The sequence below is a fragment of the Tursiops truncatus genome, chromosome 6 (genome assembly GCF_011762595.2).
Source record: "Tursiops truncatus isolate mTurTru1 chromosome 6, mTurTru1.mat.Y, whole genome shotgun sequence".
NCBI classification, from domain to species: domain Eukaryota; kingdom Metazoa; phylum Chordata; class Mammalia; order Artiodactyla; family Delphinidae; genus Tursiops; species Tursiops truncatus.
In genome coordinates, this window is record NC_047039.1 from 72912477 (window position 1) to 72935325 (window position 22849).

Here is a 22849-nt window from a genome sequence, read left to right on the forward strand (position 1 = left end):
TTTAATGTAATTAAATTTCATGCATTTAATATTATTTAAATTAGAAAAATAGAACTAACAAAATTTGAATAATATGAGAGTATATTTTTTAATCGGAGTGCTTTTCTAAGCAGTCAAAAGTTGCAAGTTTGATAATAATATGTATCACCCTGTAATCATTAAATCGCAAAAGATTTATGATTTTACAACTACAACTTCTTAGTTTCAAATGTTATTCTCATCTAGGAACTATTTTTGTTTTGTCTCTTTGCATTTGTTTGGCTTTGTTTTCATTGGATTTGATTTTCTTTAGCATTCCTAATTTAGTAGGTAATATATTGCTTGCTTTCAATTTGCAAATCACGTTTTCCTCTAGCATTATCATTGTTGTGATATTTCAGTTACTTTATAAGTGTAGTAAGGTAACTACTAAAAGTTTTGTCTTATGTTTTACAATATGACTTTCTTTTTGCAGCTTTAAAACTATCCAAGAATGAAGATATTATTACCTTACAGATTTTAGCAGAATTATCATGTTTACAGATCTTTATTCAAGATCAGAAACATAACATTTCAGAAATTAAGATTGAAGGTAATAAGATTTGAGGAAAAGTAAATTCAGAACTATTAAATGAAGGAAAAAGAATTTAATAATTTTTTTTTCCCTTAGGGCTTGATTCTGAGATGATTATGAGGCCATCAGTGACTGAAATAAATGCAAAGCTAAGGAATATAATTGTTCTGGATTCTGATATAGCAGCTGTATACAAAAAGGTATGAATTTGTTTCTATTCATTAACATTATTAAATATAATTGTCCTTTAAGATTGTTCATAGGTATAAATTAAACAGTCATCGGATTTTAGCAGTGTGTCTTAGTAGGTCCATGGGCTTCGAAGTTAGGCATAATTAGGTTCTTATTTTAGCCCTGCTCTTCAGTAGTTGGGTGGCCTAATCTCAGAATCTGTTTATTTGTAAAATGACGATTAAGTATCTCATAAATGAAATTAGTACAAGTGATACTGCTGGAACTTAGTTGTGGAGTGCTTTTGTGGGGGGGGGGAGGGGAGTAGCAAATGCATTATTTACTTTTTATCTTTTTGCTATTTTGAAGTATTATGAACCTTGTACTGCATTTCAGATTTCAGAGCAGAGGATATGAAGTCAGATTGAATAAACGAGATTTTTTTTTTAAGTTTATTTTCATGGATACTTACTAACGTAGCATTATAATGTTAAGAGAGTCCTTGGAACTAGGTGGCTAGTGGTTGAAGGATAGGTCCTTTTGTTGTTACTGGGTGCAAGAGAGTAAGGTTCTTGGACTAGATACTGTTGTGGAGTTGGACAGGTAATTTTTAAACAGTGGAGCATCTGGGTAAGGTGGTATATTTAAAGGAGTGAAGAGAACATCAAATAGTAGGATTAGAAAAGGCTGAGGTACTTGTTGAGTCAGGAAGTCAAAGTTCGGAATGTGACAGGAAGAAAGGAAATAGATGTATAGGCTTATTAGCAAATAATACTGATGAGATACAGTGATGACCTGATTTTTATGTTAAATAAAAATTCTTATGCCTTGTATTTTCTTATTGTGGTTTGTTAGCATGAGATAACAAGAGTCCCCAAAACATCAAAGGTACATGGCTCATAGGAATAAAGAACAAGAAATTTTTCAGAAGCCATGGTTTGATTTGCTTCCATTGCTTTTATTTGAAAAATTATAGTATTAGAGCGTTTAGGAAGTAGATTGTCCATTTTATTTGTCCTATTTAGAAAGTAAAGCTAATATAAATAAATGGATCTACTACAAGTCATACAAGTAGTTAGTAATGGAACTGATATTATAACCTAAGACATTTACTTTTTTTCTCTGTAATTTTATTTTTAATGCATCTTTAAGGTTAAAAATCCAACTTAAGAAAAGCTACAAAATGAAGTTTCTCACTTGTGTCTTCTTGTCCCACCCCATTTTCCTTTCCATATTTCTTGACTTTGATTCCAATGTATATGATTTTTAAACAAACTACCTTCATAACTCTCCACATGTCAAGGAACCAAAGAGACATAATCTTTTTGCCCTGGATCAGAGCTTTGTAATTACTGTTCCATGACACACTATTGTGCCCTGAGTGGGTTTTAAGTATAATATATTGAGCCCTTCAGCTTTCTGGGCAGCTGGAGAAAGGACTAGAGTTCTCAGATTATTTGACTCTGTCCTGGAGCAGCATTCATTTATACTAGTATCATTGTACAGATACTGTTATTTACGTGTGCCATAACCTGAAAAAGATTCTAGCTGACCTGACATTCTCATGAAATAAAATATCACTGTAAATTATGAGTGTTTAAAAATTTATCCAGTTGTTAAGCTTGTTAATTCTTGGTGGTAGGTACACCAGTATTTCTAACAGTTTTATACTTTTCTGTCTTTAGTATCAGGCTAATATTGGCTTCATAAAATGAATTTGGAAGTGTTTTCTCATCTGTTTTCTGAAAGATTTATGTAGAATTGGTATATATTATGTCTTCCTTAAGTGTTTGATGGAACTCAGCAGTGAAGCTGTGTGGCTTTGAGGTTTTCTGTGAGGAAGAATTTTTAATTACTGTTCCATTTCTTTACTTGATGTAAGTCTAATCAGACTTTCTTGTCTGATTAGTACTATATCTGATATACTATATCTGATATAGTCTGATATAGTACTATATCTATTAAATATTAAGTGTAGGTATATGGATAGATTTATTTCTGGGCTCTCTTTTGTGTTCCATTGGTTTACTTATCCTTGAATCAGTACCAAACATACATATAGTCCTTACTTGGTGCTGGATAGTGTTCTAAATGCTTTATAAATATTAAGTTATTTAATCTTCACAAATGTCATTTAGATCAGAATTTCATTTTCCAATATTATGGATGAAGAAACTGAAGCACATAAAGGTTTTTCTTGAGGTCACATATCTAGTAGAGCTTCATCTAACATCCTGGATGTAACAGGCATTCAGGCTCTGTAGTTTATGCTCTTAACAACTATTTTATACTGCCTTTCAATTCCAAACTGAATTATTGAGCTTAATTCTTAAGTTTTATAATTCATCTTCCATCTTGTTTGTTTTCTTCAATAATGTCTTGGCTGTTCCTGGACTTTTGCGTTTACATATATAAATATAAATATTAGAATCTTTCACGGTCTACCAAAGGAAAAAAAACCCATTGGTATTTCGCCTTTAAAAAGCAAGCAATTCTTTCTTTCTTTCTTTCTTTCTTTTTTGGTAAAATAGCTTTATCCTCTGTCAGAACACACTTTGGGGGGAGGAGAGGAGAAGGAGGCAACACAGCCTAGGGCCACAGCTTGTTTAGAAGGGGACATGAGGTTTAAAAGCCTCGCCCCACTGGCTCGCCCAGCTGAGAAAATGTCATGGCCCTAACACCCACTTATGAATATCTCTTGTAATGTTAAAAAAAAAAAATTTCCAGGGCCCAGCTGGCTTTACTCCTGCACGGAAAGGGTTAACCTTCAAAATTTAGTATCAGGGTCCCAGGATGGGGCTGGTAAGGAGAGGCAGATTGGGAAGAAGAGGGCCCTGAAAAACAGAGAGCGACAAGCCAGTGTGTAACTGGGGCCTTCCAAAACATCCAAAACAGAGAAGGGGAAGGGTGCCTGTCAGAGACAGAAACCAGTGCTGTTCCAGGGGTTGTCTCACTCCTGCCCCCAGTGTCAAATGCTCTGGAGTGATGTGTCCTTTCAGACACCCCTGTGAAGTCCCAATATCAGGATCCATCCTTTCTTCTCAGTCCCAGCCCATTCAACTCACCACCCACCTTTTAAGGTCCTAACAGGGAGCAGCCCCCTCCCCAAGGAAGAAACGTGAGGAAAGCTGGAGGTCCTTCCTGTGAGGAGGGTATTCCGGGGATGGGCCACTTCTGGGGTCCCCCTTCAGTCCCTGACCAGGCGGTAAATGTGGTGCTGGACGCCCCGCTCACTGGTGGAGACCTCGAAGACGTAGGTGGTGCAGAGCAGCAGTTCCTGGGTGTCTCTGTCACCACTGGAGGATGGTGGAGTTCTCCAGGACACTGTTCATCATATAGCGCTCGGGTAGCTGCCAAAGCTTGTGCAGGAAATTCACCAGGTCCTCGCACATGGGTGAGCGCAGCAGACAGTACATGAACCTCCCGTCCTCCAGCTGGGCATGCTCCGTCCCCACCTTCTCCACCACCTGCTTGCCAAGAAGCAGACCTTCTTCTTTGGAACAGGAGGAACAGGTGAGGGTCATGTGCTCCAGGCTCTCGTACTGGCTGCTCACTAGATAGAAGCCACCAGTGCTGCTGCTGGCCCCCACCTCCTCACCACTCGGCCCCCAGGTCAGGTCCTCCCAACACTTGACCAGGAAGAAGGCGTGGGGGGCCCACAGTCATACAGCTCCCGCAGACCGCCCTTTTTCTTAGGGAATTTGTCGTAGATCTGCCGGACGTCCACACTCCCGAAGGGGGGGGCGCTTTGGGGCTGGGGTAGTGCTGGCTGCTGTGTACAACCAGGTGCCTCTGGTAAGAGTCAGCTGCATCCAGAGGTTCCACAAAGGCCGAGAACTCCACCAGCTGCAACCGAGCAGTGCCCAGAGCCCGAGCCTGCCAGGCTGGGGCTGATGGGGCAGGTGGAGGCAAAGCAGGAGGTGAGAGGGCTTGGGGGGGCTCATACCCTGGGAGGTCAGGAGGAGTCAGTGACAAGGAGAACAGTGTCTGCGAGAATGGCTTCACATCTGGAACATTCCAGGGGGCCCAGAACCCCCCAACCAAAACTGGAAAAGCTCTGGGGCCTGAGGACCGGCGGGACCACGTTTGGCCTTCAGGGAAGGTGCTGAGATGAGCTGGGCCGAGGACATGGTGGCCATTGTCTGGAAAGCTTTGTCCTTGCAAACCTGGTCCTTGAGCTTGGACTGGATTTCCCTCGATTTCCTTCAGGCCAGAACCTGGATATGACTAGAGATCTGTTGGCAAGTTTGAGTCTTCCTCGTTCTCAGCTTGATGTAGTGGGCAATCAGTTCATTCCGACCATATATCTTGCCTTCATCAGACAGGATGATTTTCCACCAGCCACAGGGTAGGTAGATGGCCAGGGCCTCCTGGAAGCTCTGTTCGATGTCTGGACTCCATACACCCTCTGTGCCTGGGCCCCTGTCTCCCCCCACCCCCTCACTGCCGCCAGTGCCTTCCTCGCTTCCTTCCTCACTTCCTGTCCAGCCGCTGCCATCGTCCAGAGGGGCCCCAGCCTGCAGTTCCCCCATGTGGGCCTCCCAGCCTGGGGCTGGGCACAATTATTTCTTTTTTTTAAACATCTTTATTGGAGTATAATTGCTTTACAATGGTGTGTTAGTTTCTGCTTTATAACAAAGTGAATCAGCTATACATATACATAAATCCCCATATCTCCTCCCTTTTGCGTCTCCCTCCCACCCTCCTTATCCTACCCCTCTAGGTGGTCACAGAGCACCGAGCTGATCTCCCTGTGCTATGCAGCTGCTTCCCAATAGCTATCTATTTGACATTTGGTAGTGTATATATGTCCATGCCACTCTCTCACTTCATCCCAGCTTACCCTTCCCCTCCCCGTGTCCTCAAGTCCGTTCTCTACATCTGAGTCTTTATTCCTGTCCTGCCCCTACGTTCTTCAGAACCATTTTTTTTTAGATTCCATATATATGTGTTAGCATATGGTATTTGTTTTTCTCTTTCTGACTTACTTTACTCTGTATAACAGACTCTAGGTCCATCCACCTCACTACAAATAACTCAATTTCGTTTCTTTTTATGGCTGAGTAATATTCCATTGTATATATGTGCCACATCTTCTTTATCCATTCATCTGTCGATGGACACTTAGGTTGCTTCCAAGTCCTGGCTATTGTAAAAAGTGCTGCAGTGAACATTGTGGTACATGACTCTTTTTGAATTATGGTTTTCTCAGGGTATATGTCCAGTAGTGGGATTGCTGGGTGGTATGGTGGTTCTATTTTAAGTTTTTTAAGGAACCTCCATACTGTCCTCCATAGTGGCTGTATCAATTTACATTCCCACCAACAGTGTAGGAGGGTTCCCTTTTCTCCACACCCTCTCCAGCATTTCTTGTTCGTAGATTTTTTGATGATGGCCATTCTGACCGGTGGCACAGTTATTTCTTAATGTTATCAACCATCCAGTGAGTTCTCATATTTCCTTGAGTGTCTCATAATTTTTTTCCTTTAGTTTGTTTAGATCAGATCCAGAGGAGGTCCATACAGTCCGTTTTGATTAATATGCCTCTCAAGTCTGTTTTAATCTATAATTTTCTATCTCTTTCTCTCCCTTGCCATTTGTTGCTATCCTATTTGTTTTGTAGAATTTTCCATCAGCTTGTGCTGATTGTGTTCTCATGATATTTAACATGTTCCTCTATTCCCTGTATTTCCTGTAAATTGATAGTTAAACCTCATTCAGTGAGATTCAGGGTTATTTTTGGTTTTTTTTTTTACAGGGGCTGGGGAGGGCAAGAATACTTCATAGTTAGTGTTGTGTATTTTCAAAGGGTGCACAGTGTCTAGCTGTCGTTGTTTTTGTAATGTTAAAAACCATTATTTCCTTAAGGATTGCAAAATGATAATATTCTGATTCAAACATTTCTTTTTTATTAAATGGGAGTTTTCACCAGTCTTTATGCTGACATCTTCAAAATTTTGGCTACTTAAAAGTTTATTCCCTGGTAGATTCTGTAGGCAGGGCTCATAGTCATAAGAAGTACTCCATGAGTGTCTGTATGTTGCATTACATTTATATTTACAGAGTACTTTGGCTGGATTTTGATTCTTTAGCTTGCATTTTTTTTTTCTAGATGATCTTAAACATGTTATTCTGTGTCTTCTGGCCTAGTGTTCAATCACATTGCTGCTTATGATTCTGTTGACAGTTTCACTTTCTTTCTCCTAGAAGGACTTTGTAATTTTGCCTAGATATTCAGAGCTGATTGGAAGCTTTTTGTGGGCAGGAGTTGGGACAGGTGGACATCACGGTAGATGGTCAGTCAGTAATGTAGTGATTTGATGGGCTCAAAACTTGAGTATCTAAAGTTTGTCTTTTTTTTCCCCTCTCTCAGGCCAGTCATTTTCCTTTTAGAAAAGTACTATAAGTATAGGCCTGACAGTCTAGATTCAGGGAGCCAGTTGGTTGAAGAATGTGGGGACCTTACATTTCAATTTACAGATTTTTACTTAAAATACCCATTTTTTCAGTATGGTGTTTTATTTACCCCTTATCTACACCTGTTGTCTCCTAGGCCACAACCTCTGTGCACTAAACACTGTCTTATGAAAATTTCTTCTCTTCTGTTGGGCTCAAGGGGGATAGTCACAAGTCACTCATGTGACTTATGGAAGATATTGTTTTTTATTGATTAATAGTATTGGGGATATTACAGTCTACCTTCCATTGATACTTTACTGCTTTATGTAGTATCGCATATCTTAACAGTGCTATACTGTCAATTCCTACTTCTTGCTTATCACAGTATTATTGTAATATATTTTACTTTTGTGTATGCTGAAAGTCCACAATGTATACCTACCAATCGGGGTTTAGTCAGTTTTCTTTAGAGCAATTAATTTTTTATAAGAGATGTATTTACCTTTATTCTAACTATTTCCGGAACTCATTTCTTCATGTACCTTCAAAATTCTGTTATTTGTATTTCTACTCGAAGAACTTAATCATTTCTTATGATGCAAGTCTGCAGGTTATGAATTATTTCATCTTTTGGCAGGAAGGAGGCATCAGAACTGGAAAAAAAAAAGGCTTTTATTTCACCTTCATTTTCTGAGTGATATTTTTGCTAGGTGTACATAATTTCTCATCTTTATCTGACTGACTTGAGAATTTGTGTATGGTATGCTAGGTATATGAAAGTATATTTTCATATTTGTCCTGTTCAGAGTTTTCTGGATCTGTCTGAATATTTTTTATACCTTTTCAAATAGTTCTGCTTCCACCTCTCTCGCTTCCTCACCTCCTCTTCCTCCTCCGCCTCCTCCCTATTCTTCTCCCTCTTGGGTTCCAAAAATTCTTATTAGATTCCTGTTAGATATTGTCCCATAACCTTTGGATCCTCTGTTCCACTCTTCCCATTCTTTTCTCATTATGTTTCGCTTGTGTAATTTCTTTTGACCTATTTTTAAGTTCACTGATTTTGTCCTTGGCTCCGTTGAATATGCTAATAAACCCATTGAAAGTATTCTTCATCTATTACCATGTTTTTTTAATCTTTAATATTTCCCTTTGAGTCTTTTTTCCATTTTCCATTTCTCTGCTCATATTCTTCAGTCTGTTCATTCATATTTTCCACGTTTTCCGCTAGAAGCACTTACCTTAGTAATCATAATAATTCAAAATCCACCGGCTGAAAGTTCCAACATCTATGTTATAAGCAAGTCTGATTCTGTTGATTGCTTTGTCATTTATTTTCTTCTTGCTTTTTGGGTTGTTTCATAACTAATGATTGACTGTCAGACATCATATATAGGATAATAGAGACAGAAGTGAATAGTATTTATGTCTGAAAGTGAGTGTGCCTCCTTTTTCTGCTAGTCTATTAACATGAGGGATTGAATCCAGTTAATGGAGAGCTGAACTGGGTTTGAGTTTTCTTGTTTAATATGATTCCCTTCAATATACCACTGCCTCACATTCCTTCAGCTATGTGGGGGATTTTTTGTTGGAGTGCTGCTTCATACTATGCTGTTGACTTTTCCTCTATTCTTGTACCTCAGAAAGTTCTCTTTCCATACTCTTGGCTCTTTCCTTGATGTTTAGAGTCTACTGCTGCTTTTTCGTAGAGCTTGCCGTCTTGATGGTATTTGGGGGTGGCGGTAGAGTGGGAAGATGTTTTAGGTAGGCTTGTCATTTGTCCTAGTTCACGTTCAGTCTAGCCAGATCTGTTTCTCCAGGTCTCAGAAATGGGGCATTCTTGGTGATCCTGTCCATCCCTCCCATGGCATTTGACTCAGATCTTTGGTAGCTCCTGTATGGGAGAGTATGCCTTCCTGCTCCAGTAGAAGATGCTCTATAATGGGTCCCAGAACGGTTTCTTTCCCCGAGTGTAGAGGGAGTTTTATCTTTTCCTCTAGGGTATGGTATCTTCACCTGTGCTCTGAGGGCAACAAGGTTACTGCCTGTCTGCTAGTTTCTTAAGGCTTCTGTTCTAAGAGAAATAATCCGATGGAACTTTGGGCCTTTTCTAGAGTGGAGGCTTCTCCTCTCTTTGAGGGTTGTACCAAGGAAAGCTTCCTCTGGTATTCCACTCTGGCCCCAGTCTCTCAGGAGCTCCCAGCAGAAAGCACACAATGAAGTGCTTGCAACTAAGTGTGAGCTCCTCTTGTGTCTGTGACTCCCAGGGATTCTGTATATCACATTATAAGTTCATAGTCAACCTTTACCATTTTATCTGACTTCTTACTTAGCTTGTATGGTATCTGACAGCTCTTTTCTTCTGCCCCTTACCACAGGTGAGCTGGTGCTTAAGGTTCTCTCTTGAAGGTACCTTTTTTCTTTAGATTTTAGGCTGCTTAGTTGGCTTGTGACCTCAGATTTCTAATGGTTTTAAGAAAAGTTATGATTTTGTAGTTTATCTGTTTTTGTTTTTCTTGTTCTTAAGGTTTGGAGTAACTGTCTCTCCAGCATTCTACATCCTAGGCAGAAGCAGAATTCCTGTAGACTTCTGTTTAGTCTCATCTTACACCTCAACCTTCAGACAACTATCCTTGATTCCTGAGGTTTTTTTGTTCCATGGTTGGAATTCATTTACTTCTTGATGATTCTTCAGCCCTCTGCCTTACTTCTAGCATTTAGAGGGTCAAGAAAGCTATAAACTAAGTTAGTGAGTGCTCTGTTTATCTTTCAGAATATTTTTGACATTTCACATCTGCTAATATCTCCACCATTTTTAACTGGTATTGCAGAGTTTGAGACATTATACTGCTGTAGGTAATTCTTGTTTGGCAGTTGAGATGACTCTTGACAAACTAGTAAGGAACAGAAGTATAGTGATAGGAGAAAACTCCTTGGAAGGATCTGGATAATAATTCACATATCTCAAATGAAGAAAATAGATTATATTAAGTTTTGACAGTGACTGAAAAATACCTTTATATGGCAGTTCTCAGTACACATGTATACACACTAAATGAAAATGTGTATTCTGATTTTTTTTCTGTTTTTTCCATTTAAAAAAATCTTGTGCCAGACCTAGTAAATGGATTTCATGGCCCATAAAGGGAGTTGCCACTACTGATTTGAAAAAACTTGCAGTGTAGATTCTAATAAAGAAGTTAGGGGCTTCCCTGGTGGCGCAGTGGTTGAAAGTCCGCCTGCTGATGTAGGGGACACGGGTTCGTGCCCCGGTCCGGGAAGATACCACATGCCGCGGAGCGGCTGGGCCCGTGAGCCATGGCCGCTGAGCCTGCGCGTCTGGAGCCTGTGCTCCGCAACGGGAGAGGCCACAGCAGTGAGAGGCCCGCGTACCGCAAAAAAAGAAAAAAAAGAAGTTAGAATTGTTGTCTTATTTGTACTTGGCTTGACTACTTACAAGATTTTCCAGATATGTGTGTATATCTTGCGTTTGCTTTATTTTTGTACTGAAGACATATCATTTCGAAAGTGGATTTTGACAATTAAATTTTCTCTCATTAAGGCTGTTTATATTACTGGAAAAGAAGTTTTCAGCTTCAGAGTCGTTTCTTATATGGGTGCAACTGCTGGTTCTGCGTACACAGACATGAATGTGTTTGACAGTCAAGTTAATTTAACTGTTGGTTGCATTGAAGTAGTTCTTGTCACAAAATTTCTGTATTCTGTATTGGTAAGTATGTTAATTGGTTTTTTATTTATTCTTTCCTACTAGTTGGAAAGTGTTTGCTGTGCATCAAGCATAGATGAAGCATTCCTTACTTGATTTTTTTTTGTCCTGATTTTTCAAGATATTCTGGGTACCATATATCATGACTGAAATGTATAGTATACTGTTTATATAACATCATTTTCACATGGGAATGTTCTAGCTAATTGAAATATGTATTTTATAAACATATTAAGTATATGTATATTATATATCATATATGTTATCTATATTAATTGAATTCTTTATACATTATTAGTTTGAGTGTTTTACCTGACTTCCAGCTCTAACTAAAAGTGCTAAATATATAATTGAAGTTTGGTTTGGTCATCAAGAAAATTATGTTTTCTATTGCATTCTAGTTCTGTGAATATTTGGGGCTTTGAGGGATTTAGATTTAATCCCTATATTACACTTCCCTGAGGTATTTAAGTTCTGTTTCTGCCTTTCATAGTTTTGTTTTTTTTTTCCCTTGCTGTCAGCTGATGTTTTTTCCTGTGTCATACCTGTCTCTATGACTTCACTATTCATTCTTTTAACTAAATTGTGGTATATAAACTAAATAATCAGTTGATTATAAATAAATAGTGTTGCTGTTTTTGTGATCTTTTAAACTGAGGTTATCATGCAGTTTTTCCTATAGCCATAAAAACTTTTTTGTACAAAAAAAGTAAAAATGAAAAAATATTCTTGTTTAATTTTTTCTAATTTCTTTTTATAACTCAGAAGCATTATATCACTGAGCCCTTTTGTGATAGCTTTATACTGAAAAATTATTGAAAATAATTAAAACATGAAATTAATTAAGCATGAAAATTAAGTATAATTCTGGGTGTATTTTATATCATTTAGTATTTTTCCCACATTTCAGGAATCAGAAAACTTTAGAGTTCTTGACAGACATATTTTTATTACTGTTTTATCTTATAAACGTAAATAAGCTCTCTGTCCATTGTGGTTGTGTAGGGAAATACAGTGTGATTGTTGAGCCATTAAGGAAAGTGAGATAAAAAGGGAAATAGATGCCAGTGAAACATTGGAGCATCCACATGTTGCTTTGGTCCAGGGACTAGATTTTTACTGTTTTACTGTGTTTTTGTATCTTTGTGTTTCTCAACCTTTATTGCAGAAAATTACGGTTTAATATAGACAAGTCAGACTTTGAATAAATAATGCTTAGTTGTTCCAAGAGAAAATTTTTCTTATGGAGGTAAAATCAGAAATATCAATATACATTTAATAGTTTTATTCATTAATGGTAGCCTTAAGAATATAATTCTGTTTTCTTTATAGGCTTTTATAGATAATTTTCAAGCAGCTAAACAAGCCTTCGCAGAGGCAACTGTTCAGGCAGCAGAAATGGCTGCTACTGGTGTAAAAGAACTGGCACAAAGGAGTTCTAGAATGGCATTGGATGTTGACATCAAAGCCCCAGTTGTGGTTATCCCACAGTCTCCAGTTTCTGAAAATGTTTTTGTTGCTGATTTTGGACTAATTACAATGAAAAATACATTCCATGTGATAACAGAGAGTCAGATCAACCCCCCACCCATTATTGATTTGATAACGATAAAGCTGAGTGAAATGCGACTATACAGGTAAGCTTTTCACAAGTATATTTATGTAGAATGCAATCTTTTTCTAACTTTTTACATTTAAGGCTTTGGTATCTTGAGTTTTCTGTTTAGAGTGGAACTTAATTTTATTATAACTGTACTTAATTTTGTGATTTCCTCTTCCCCAAGTATTTTTTGGTAAGATCAATTATAGTCTTCTAGTTTTTAAAAACCTAGGAAGTATTGGAAAATTCCTCATTAGGTAATTAGGAATGCTGTAAAATTTGTTATCTGAGGAAGAATATTTGTACTTACTTGCAGTTCTTTATAAATTATAAGGTTATGGAAGAAATGGTAGAATTTCTAATATATTTATTCACTCAGCAAGTACAGCAGTACCCGAAGTACTCTATCAGCTTTGTGCTGTGGATCTGATACGCTAATTAAAGACACACACAACACACACACACACACACACACACACACACACAGTAGAGTACAATCTTATATATTCACTCTGCATAGGATTAGGAATTAGGAGAGTAAGTGAATATCCAGATAGTTTCCAGAACTTTTACTGTGCTGTTTCTAATCATCTATTCTAGATTTAATGCCCTGTTCCTCTTACAACTTGGATTCATCACTACTTAAACTTGCTCTTTTCTTTCTTTCTGTAATTTTTTTCTTTGATCTCATTCTATTTATTTTTTTCCTTTTTATTTTTGCTGCTTCTCTGGCTTCTGGCAGGTCTGTCTCCCTCCTGCCATTCTTTCCATCAACTGAATATTTTTAAAACAGCTTTATTGAGATATAATTAGCATATAATAAATTGCATACTTTTAAAGTATACAGTTTGATAAATTTGATACGTATACACTTACGATAGTTTGAGTACAACTGTGTTAATTCTTCCTTAAATATTTTGTAGAATTCACCAGTGAAGCCACTGGGGCTGGTATTTGCTTGTGGGAGATTTTTAACTACAATTTCCATTTCTTTAGTAAACTTGGGACTATTCAAATTAATTATTTTTGAGTGATTTTTAATTTTTTTCAAGAAATGTGTCTATTTCACCTACATTGTAGAGTTTTATGACATAAAGTTCAAAATACTCTCTTCTTACTCATTAGTATCTATATTGATGTTACCTCCCCCATTCTTGATATTTATAATTTATACCTTAATCAGCCTGGCTAGAGGTTAATCGGTTTTATTGATCTTTTGTTTTTCCTATGGGATAACTGGGTGTCCATTATTTTTTTCCCTTCCAGTTTTATTGAGATATAATTGGCATACAGCACTGTATAAGTTTAAGCTGTAAACATAATGATTTGACTTACCTACATCATGAAATGATTACCGCATAAGTTTAGTAAACATCCATCATCTTCTATAGATACAGAATTAAAAGAATAGAAAAAAAATTTTTTTTATGAGGAGAACTCTTAGGATTTACTCAGTTAACAATTTCCATATGTAACATACAAGAGTATTAATTATATTTATTATGTTGCACATTATATCCCTAGTACTTATGTATCTTATAACTGGTAGTTTATACCTTTTGACTACCTTCATCCAGTTCGCCCTCCTCCTACCCCTTGCCTCTGGTGACCACACATCTTATTGCTTTTTCTATGAGTTGGTTTGTTTTGAAGCATAATTGACCTACAGAACTATGTTAGTTCCTGTATCATAACATAGTGATTCAGTATTTCTGTACATTTCAAAATGATCACCATGGTAAGTCTCTACCATAGAAAGATATTACATAGTTACTGACTGTATTCTCCACACTGTACATTTCATAGCCACGACTCATTTATTTTGTAACTGAAAGTTTGTACCTCTTAATCTCTCACACTTATTTCTCTCCTCCCCCCACCCCTCTCCCCTATGGCAAGCACCTGTTTGTTCTCTGTATCTATGACTGGTTTCTCTTTTGTCAACGTTTCTTATTTGTTTTGTTATTTAAATTCCATATATAAGTGAAATCATACAGTATTTATCTTTCTGTCTGATTTATTTCACTTAACATAATATCCTCTAGGCCCATCCATATTGTCACAAATGGCAGGATTTCATTCTTTTTTTGTGGCTGAGTAGTATTTTAGTGTGTGTGTGTGTGTGTGTGTGTATATACACACACATACATACATATACACACGCACCACATCTTATTTATCCATTCAGCCACTGATGAACACTCAGATTGTTTCCATATCTTGGCTACTGTAAATAATGCTGCAATGAACTTACGGGTATGTGTATCTTTTCAAATTAGTGTTTTCATTTTCTTTGGATAAATACTCAGGAATGGGATTCCTGGGCAGGGCCAGTTCCTGACAAAGCTGGCTGCGGTATTCAGGGTGTCCCAGAGTTAGTGTCATCCCTGAGGTGGGCAGGGCCAGATATTGGGGTGGTTGAGAGTCTCAAGGTGTCCCAGAGCTGGTGTTGGGCCACTGGTGGGCAGGGCTGGGGCCCAGTGATCCCATGGCTGGTGTCTGCCCACTGCGGGAGTAAGGTCATGTCCTCAGAGGGGGAGCGTGCCGGCCTGCTGATGGTCAGAGCTGGGTCCTGTGGTCTCTTGCTGTAGAGCTTGGTGGTCCCAGAGCTGGTGTCAGCCTACAGGTGGCAGGGCTGGGTCCTGGGGCGGCCAGGAGCTCAGGGGGTCCTATGGGAGTTGATCTGCTGGTGGGTGGAGCTGTGTCAATGCTCAGCTAGCTACTTGGTGTGGGATGTCCCAGGACTGGTGCCTATTGACTGGTGGGCTGGGACGGGTCCCAGTGTTAATGAGCTAGAGGGAGGATTCCAAAATGTTGCTTGCCTGCAGCATTGTCCTCGTGGTTGAATGAGCATCCAGAAGTGGCTTCTGCCAGCGTCTGTGTCCCCAGCGTGAGTACCAGAAGCTTCCTGCTTCTCTGGGAGGCTCTCTAATATCAGCAAGTGGGTCTGACCCAGGCTCCTTTTAAATTACTGCTTCTTCCCTTGGTCTCAGAACATGTGAGATTTTGTGTGCACCCTCTAAGAGTAGAGTCTGTTTCCTACTGCCCTTTGACTCTCTCAAAAGTATGCCCCACTGGTCTTCAAAGTCAGTCATTCTGGGAACTCTAGGCTGGGCAGCCTGATGAGGAGGGTTGTACCCCTCGTTCCTTGGGGAGAACTTCTGCAATTATAATTATCCTCCCATCTGTGGCCTGGGGGTATGGTTCTTTACTATACCGTGTCTACACTTCTCCTACCTGTGTTGTTGTGGTTCCTTCTTCATATCTTTAGTTTTTAAATAGCTTCTTCTCTGCTGGTCTTAGGTCATCCTCATTGATAGTTACTCTGTAAATATTTGTAATTTTGGTGTGCTCCTGAGAGGAGGTGATCTTAGAGTCTTCCTATTCCTCTATCTTGGCCATTCCCTGGTTATCCATTCTTGACAGTTCAGTTTTATTGCTTTTAAAGCACCAGCTTTTGGTTTTTTCTCTTCTTTTTCTGTTTTCTCTTTCATTGATATCTGCTTTGATATTCATTATTCCTTCTGCTTACTTTGGGTTTAATTTTGCTCTTTTTCTAAGTTTCTTTAGGTGGTGGCTCAGATGATTGATTTGAACATTTCTTTTCTAGTATATGCATTTAGTACTACAATTTGGAGTTCTTCTCTGTAGCTCTGTCCTCTCTGGAATTTTACCATATGAACTCTAGCTGCCTTGGTTTCCCTGGACTCTCAGGTCTGTCTTCATAACTCATGGACTTTACTGGTTATTTCTTGGCTTATCCATCCCCCCGCTTTTCCATGACCTTTAAATTATCTCAAAACAATTGAAGTTGGAGCATTAGGGCTCATCTTGTTTTTTCTTGCCTCAGTAATCAGTGTCCATTGCCTAATGTCCTGTATCTTGAAAAACATTTTTTAATATATCTTGCATGTGTGTCTTTGTGGGGGGAGGGAGGAATTGTTTCAGGCAGGAGAGTAAATCTAGTTCATGATATTTCATCTTAGATGGAAGGAGAAATTTCCATCAATTGAATATTTGAGTATTTATTAAGCATGTAATATATCCCAGGCACTGTGCTAGGAACGTGAAGTATTGTAGTGAGCAGTCTTTACAAGGGATGAATAAATAGTACCTCCCTCATTAGATTGTTGAGATAGGTACTATTTAATGAATTTTATGAGCTGATGCATAAAAACAGGATCATATTTAGATTTTGGAAGGGTTGTAGAAAATAGGTCAAAAGGAGACAAAAGTGGAAGTTGAAAGAATGGTTTGCTAACTGCTGGAGTAATTCACATAAGAATTAGATGTGACTCAGTCTAGGATAAGGAAGTGAGGTAGTAGAGGACTAACCAGATGTGACAAATTTGAGAAGTAGAATTAAAGGTAACTGATTATTAAAGGGGTGTCAGGGTTAAAAGAGAGTAGTTAAAGTAGACTCCAGCTTGCAGGTTTGTAAAATTCAGCATTTGGTAATAATGCAGTTCAGTGAGATATGACAGAGCAATGCAGAAAAAAAAGTAGAGTGGAGATGTTAACAAGTTCTCTAATGGGCAAAGTAACTTGAAAATGGTTACATGACTTTTATATGAAGATATCTAGAACCAGATCTGGAAAGCACCTAGATATAGTGTCTGGATATTGGAAAGTGTTTGGATTTCTAGATTTGGGAGTGTTTAATAATATTTAACTAGTTATAGAAGCCATCAAAGTGAGTAAGGTCACACAGAGAATTTGTAGAGTGGGACATGTGGGGCAGAATGCTGAGGAATGTCCATATTTAAGGAATGGCAGATGAAAATACCTCAAAAGAGGTTAAGATGGAGCAAGCAAAACGATGGAAAGGGAACCAGGAGAATGTATTGAAGTAGCGTTGAGGATCATGTTGTTGATAACCATGAATAAACAGTATATGATTTTTTTCATGTAGTACTTGATATTTGGTATTTGGAATCCAACAGTCTGTTGGATTCAGGCAAGACAGTTTTTAACAAGCAGATGTGACTGAAGATAGTGAGACAAGATTTTAAATATTGAAAGTCATGTTGACAGATAATGGAGAGGGAAGAAATTGAAGACAAGAAAATACTGATAGACTAATGGAATATAGAGAGTGGTTTATAAACTGGAGATTCAGTAGTCTCAAAGTCTTCAAAAATGAACACTGACTAGTTATTGATAGATTGCAGCAAGAATAGAAGGTGGTTAACCTGAATGGTGTTACTCTTAAAGGAGTAGAAGAGAGAGTGGATGAGCATTGTTCCAAATTAAGAAAAATGGTTTGTATCCCTCAACTCTGAGGTAGATAGAGTGTTGGAGAGAAATCAGACTTTAATAGAGCTTCATGGAAAGCCGGGTTTCAGTTAAGATAAGAAATGAATGATACATTTAGTGAAGACATAGGAAAATGTAGAATGATTTGTTTAGCCAAGTCCAGGGATTTCAGAAATTACAGGGAAATATTGAAATGAAAGACTTCTATTTTAATAATAGGCTATAGACATACAGTAATAATTTAAACCTTTAGGAGTCTCATTAACTTGGAGTTTAAACTGTGTAAAAGTCTGAATTTACTAAAAACAGAACATTTATGCATCTATATTTAATCACGTCTTGTTTGACTTCAAGAAATGATCTAGACACATCTTCTATTCAACATAGTATTGGAAGTCCTAGCCACAGCAATCAGACAAGAAAAAGAAATAAAAGGTATCCAAATCGGAAGGGAAGAGGTAAAATTGTTATTATATGCAGATGATATGACACTATATATAGAAACACCTAAAGGCTTCCACACAGAAACTACTAGAACTGATAAACGAATTCAGCAAGGTAGCAGGTTACAAGATTAACATATAGAAGTCAGTAGCATTTCTTTACAACAACAATGAAATATCAGAAAGGGAATGTAAAAAAACAATCCCTTTTACAATTGCAGCCCCAAAAATAAATACTTAAGACTAAACCTGACCAAGGAGATGAAAGACTTATATGCTGAGAACTATAAAACATTAATAAACGTAATTGAAGATGATTTGAAGAAATGGAAAGATACCCCATGCTCTTGGATTATTAAAATGACCATACTATCCAAAGGAAACTACAGATTTAATGTGATCCTTATCAAATTGCCCATGAAATTTTTCACAGAATTAGAACACACAATTCTAAAATTCATATGGAACCATAAAAGACCCAGAATGGCCAAAGCCTTCCTGAAGAAAAAGAACACAACAGGAGGCGTAACCCACTCAGACTTCAGACAATACTACAAAGCTACAGTAATCAAAACAGCATGGTACTGGCACAAAAACAGACATATGGATCAATGGAACAGAATAGAGAGCCCAGAAATAAACCCACACACCTACAGTCAATTAATCTTTGACAAAGGAGGCAAGAATATACAATGGGAAAAAGACAGTCTCTTTGGCAAGTAGTGCTGGGAAAGCTGGACAGCTGCATGTAAATCAGTGAAGTTAGAACACACCTCACCATACACAAAAATAAACTCAAAATGGCTTAAAGACTTAAGCATAAAACATGACACCATGAAACTCCTAGAAGAGAACATAGGCAAAACATCCTCTGACATAAATCATACCAATGTTTTCTTAGGTCCGTCTGCCAAGGCAATAGAAATAAAAACAAAAACAAATGGAACTTAAGCAAACTTACAAGCTTTTTCACAGCAAAGGAAACCATAATCAAAATGAAAAGACAACCTACAGAATGGGAGAAGATATTTGCAAATGATGCGACTGACAAGGGCTTATTTTCCAAAATATACAAATAGCTCATACAACTCAACAACAAAAAAATCCCAATCCAAAAATGGGCAGAAGACCTAAATAGACATTTCTCCAAAGAAGAAATACAGATGGCCAACAGGCACATGAAAAGCAGCTCAACATCGCTAATTCTTCTTCTTTTTTAAAATAAATTTATTTTATTTATTTACTTTTGGCTGTGTTGGGTCTTTGTTGCTGCATGTGAGCTTTCTCTAGTTGTGGCGAGCAAGGGGCTACGCTTCGTTGCATTGCGGTGGCTTCTCTTGTTGTGGAGCACAGGCTCTAGGTGTGCGGGCTTCAGCAGTTGTGGCACGTGGGCTCGGTAGTTGTGGCTCGTGGGCTCTAGAGTGCAGGCTTAGTAGTTGTGGTGCATGGGCTTAGTTGCTTCGCGGCATGTGGGATCTTCCTGGACCAGGGCTCGAACCCGTGTCCCTGCATTGGCAGGCAGATTCTTAACCGCTGCGCCACCAGGGAAGCCCCAACATCACTAATTATTAGAGAAATGCAAATCAAAACTACAGTGAGGTACCACCTCACAGCAATCAGAACGGCCATCATTAAAAAGTCTACAAATAACAAATGTTGTAGAGAGTGTGGAGAAAAGGGAACCCTCCTACACTGTCAGTGGGAATGTAAGTTGGTGCAACCACTGTGGAAAACAGTGTGCAGGTTCCTCAGAAAATGAAAAACAGAACTACCAGATGATCCAGCAGTCCCACACCTGGGCATATATCTGGACAAAACTATAATTCAAAAAGATACATACATCCCTATGTTCATAGCAGCACTATTCACAATAGCCAAGACATGGAAACAACCTAAGTGTCCATTGACAGATGAATGGGTAAAGAAGCTATGGTACATATATACAATGGAATACTACTCAGCCATAAAAAAGAATGAAAGAATGCCATTTGCAGCAACATGGATGCAACTCGAGATTATCATACTAAGTGAAGTAAGTCAGAAAGAGAAAGACAAATACCAAATGATGTCACTTACATCTGGAATCTAAAATATGATACAAGTGAACCTATCTATGAAACAGAAACAGAATCACAGACATACAGAGCAGACTTGTGGTTGCCAAGGGGAGTGGGGAGGGATGGAGTGGGAGGTTGGGGTTAGCAGATGTATACTTTTTTTTTTTTTTTTGCGGTGCGTGGGCCTCTCACTGCCGCGGCCTCTCGCATTGTGGAGCACAGGCTCCGGATGCGCAGGCTCAGCGGCCATGGCTCACGGGCCCACCCACTCCGCGGCATGTGGGATCCTCCCAGACCGGGGCACGAACCCGTGTCCCCTGCATTGGCAGGCGGACTCTCAACCACTGTGCCACCAGGGAAGCCCCAGGTGTAAGCTTTTATATGTATCAGTAGAATGGATAAACAAGGTCCTACTGTAATGCAGAGAAAACTATATTCAATATCCTGTGATAAGCCATAATGTAAAAGAATATGTATAAAAAAAGAATGTATGCATATGTATAACTGAATCACTTTGCTGTAAAGCAGTAATTAACAGAACATTGTAATTCAACTATACTTCAATTTTAAAAAATTAAAAAAACAAAAAAATGATATAGATATGAATTAGGTGTGAGTCTGTATTACAAATAGATTGTTTTTAAAAAGTGTTCTCTAAATGTTTCTAGAGCATTAAATAACAATATATATTCTTTTCTGTCCAAAAAAGAATTTTTTTATTGAAGAAATACATAAAATGGTATTGGGGATGAATGTAAAAGATTGCTGGTGATATGACTACCCAAAGATAACTACTGTTAATAATTTGGAATTGTTTTCTATTTTATTATATCTGCACATATATTTAAGTGAAATAAGAATTCTGTTGTATATTGCAGATTGTAATTTTCTCTTAAAAATGTGCTATAAACATTTTTCCATATTATTTTGAGTGCATAATTTTTTCTAAATATTTTAATACATAGTTTTTAAAAAAATCCATCTGCCTGTTAAAAATTTAAGTTTTTTATTGTTGTTTTAAATAGCAGTATAATGATGATTGATATCTTTGTTTCTCAATACTTATATGATTTTCTACTCATTTCTTTAGGATAATTCATTTCCTTCAGATGAATTCCTAGAAACATAATTACTCATTTATAGAGTAAACCAATTTTCCCTGAAATAATTTTATCGCAAAGATGTTAACTGCAATATAAAATTTTAAAAAGATGTTTATAATACTTCTATAAGGAAAGTTGTAAAACTTAACCAAGGGCCAGAAAGAAATCTTGAATAATTTTTCAGAGAATATTTTCCTACATCTAATATTATAAAGGTGTCAGTTTCTTATAAATTAATTTATACATTTAAGGCACTGTTAATAAAAAAATCACAACAGCTGTTCTTTTTAAAGCCTTTCAAAATTATTGTAAAGTTTTTCTGGAAATATAAATTGGGGGCAAGATGTAGAAAAGATTTTTTTGTTTTAATTGAGATTGGGCATGGGAGAATCACAACATTAGAGGTACTACTAAAATATATTAAATTACATTAAATACTACTAAAATATATTACAAAATTAAAATAATTAAGTTAGTGAAACAGTAGAAAACTCAGCAGCTGACTGTTGTGTGTATGTGTGTGTGCATCATCATTATTCATATATATTACAGTCAATCCCTGTTATTCATGGATTCCATATTTGTGAATATTTCTGCTTGCTAAAACTTACTTGTAACCACAAAATCAATATTCATGGCACTTTTACAGTCATTTGTGGACATGCGCAGAGCTGCAAGAAATTTGGGTCTCCCAAGGCCTTTGTTCCCAGCTGAGGTGTTAAACAAGGTGACGCCCTGCCTTCTTATTTGAACTCTCATGCTGTAAACAGTGTCCTTTTTGTGTGCCATGTTTTTTGCATTTAGGGGCTTTACCTTGGTGATTTTGCTGTTTAAAATGGCCCCAGAGCATAATGCCATTTATAAGCATAAAAAAACTAAAGGTGAGTGAATTGTATATTATATGAATTATCTCAGTAATGCTCTTTAAAAAACTATGGACAGGGACTTCCCTGGTGGCGCAGTGGTTGAGAGTCCACCTGCCGCTGCAGGGGACGCGGGTTCGTGCCCCGGTCCGGGAGGATCCCACGTGCCTTGGAGCGGCTGGACCCGTGAGCGATGGCCGCTGAGCCTGCACGTCCGGAGCCTGTGCTCCGCAACGGGAGAGGCCGCAACAGTGAGAGGCCCGCGTACCGCAAAAAAATAAATAAATAAAACTATGGACAAATAACACATAAGTACCAGTCATATGGTAGAGAAGAACTTGCTAATTTAAGCACTGAAGAAAGAAGAAAAGTGATAAGGGAAAAATATCAATTGGCTTTGACTGTATAAAAGTATAAGTTTCTGAATATTAATTACCAAAACAAAATTCTGGGAAACATAGCATATGGGGTAATTAGCAACATCTGTAATAAAGGATAAAAATCCTTAAATATTTTAAGACAGTAAGTAAAAGATAATTTGAAAAATTGGTAAAGAACATGACTAGATGATTCTTTATAGGAACGGTGATAGCTGGTGTATAGCTAATAGAAATGTTCAACCTCATTAATATTCAAGGGAATGAAAATTAATACAGTGAAATGTTTGCATATTAAATTTG

At 37.8% G+C, this 22849-nt stretch overlaps 1 protein-coding gene and 1 pseudogene across 6 annotated transcripts in view; one reads left to right on the plus strand and one right to left on the minus strand.

Moving 5' to 3' along the window:
- The window catches only part of VPS13A (vacuolar protein sorting 13 homolog A), a 233519-nt gene that overhangs the window by 105819 nt on the left and 104851 nt on the right, over positions 1–22849 (plus strand). For all 6 annotated transcript variants that reach the window (XR_004527015.2, XR_002176281.3, XR_012332570.1 and 3 more), the window contains 4 exons: positions 455–571; positions 650–753; positions 10683–10850; positions 12180–12484. Coding sequence is in view for 3 of the 6 variants with exons in the window: in XM_073806234.1 (XP_073662335.1) it covers positions 455–571; positions 650–753; positions 10683–10850; positions 12180–12484 (694 nt within the window). In the remaining 3 variants the exon portion in view is untranslated. The remainder of the gene's footprint in view (positions 1–454; positions 572–649; positions 754–10682; positions 10851–12179; positions 12485–22849) is intronic.
- Positions 3912–5321, minus strand: LOC117312639 (transcriptional enhancer factor TEF-4 pseudogene; annotated as a pseudogene).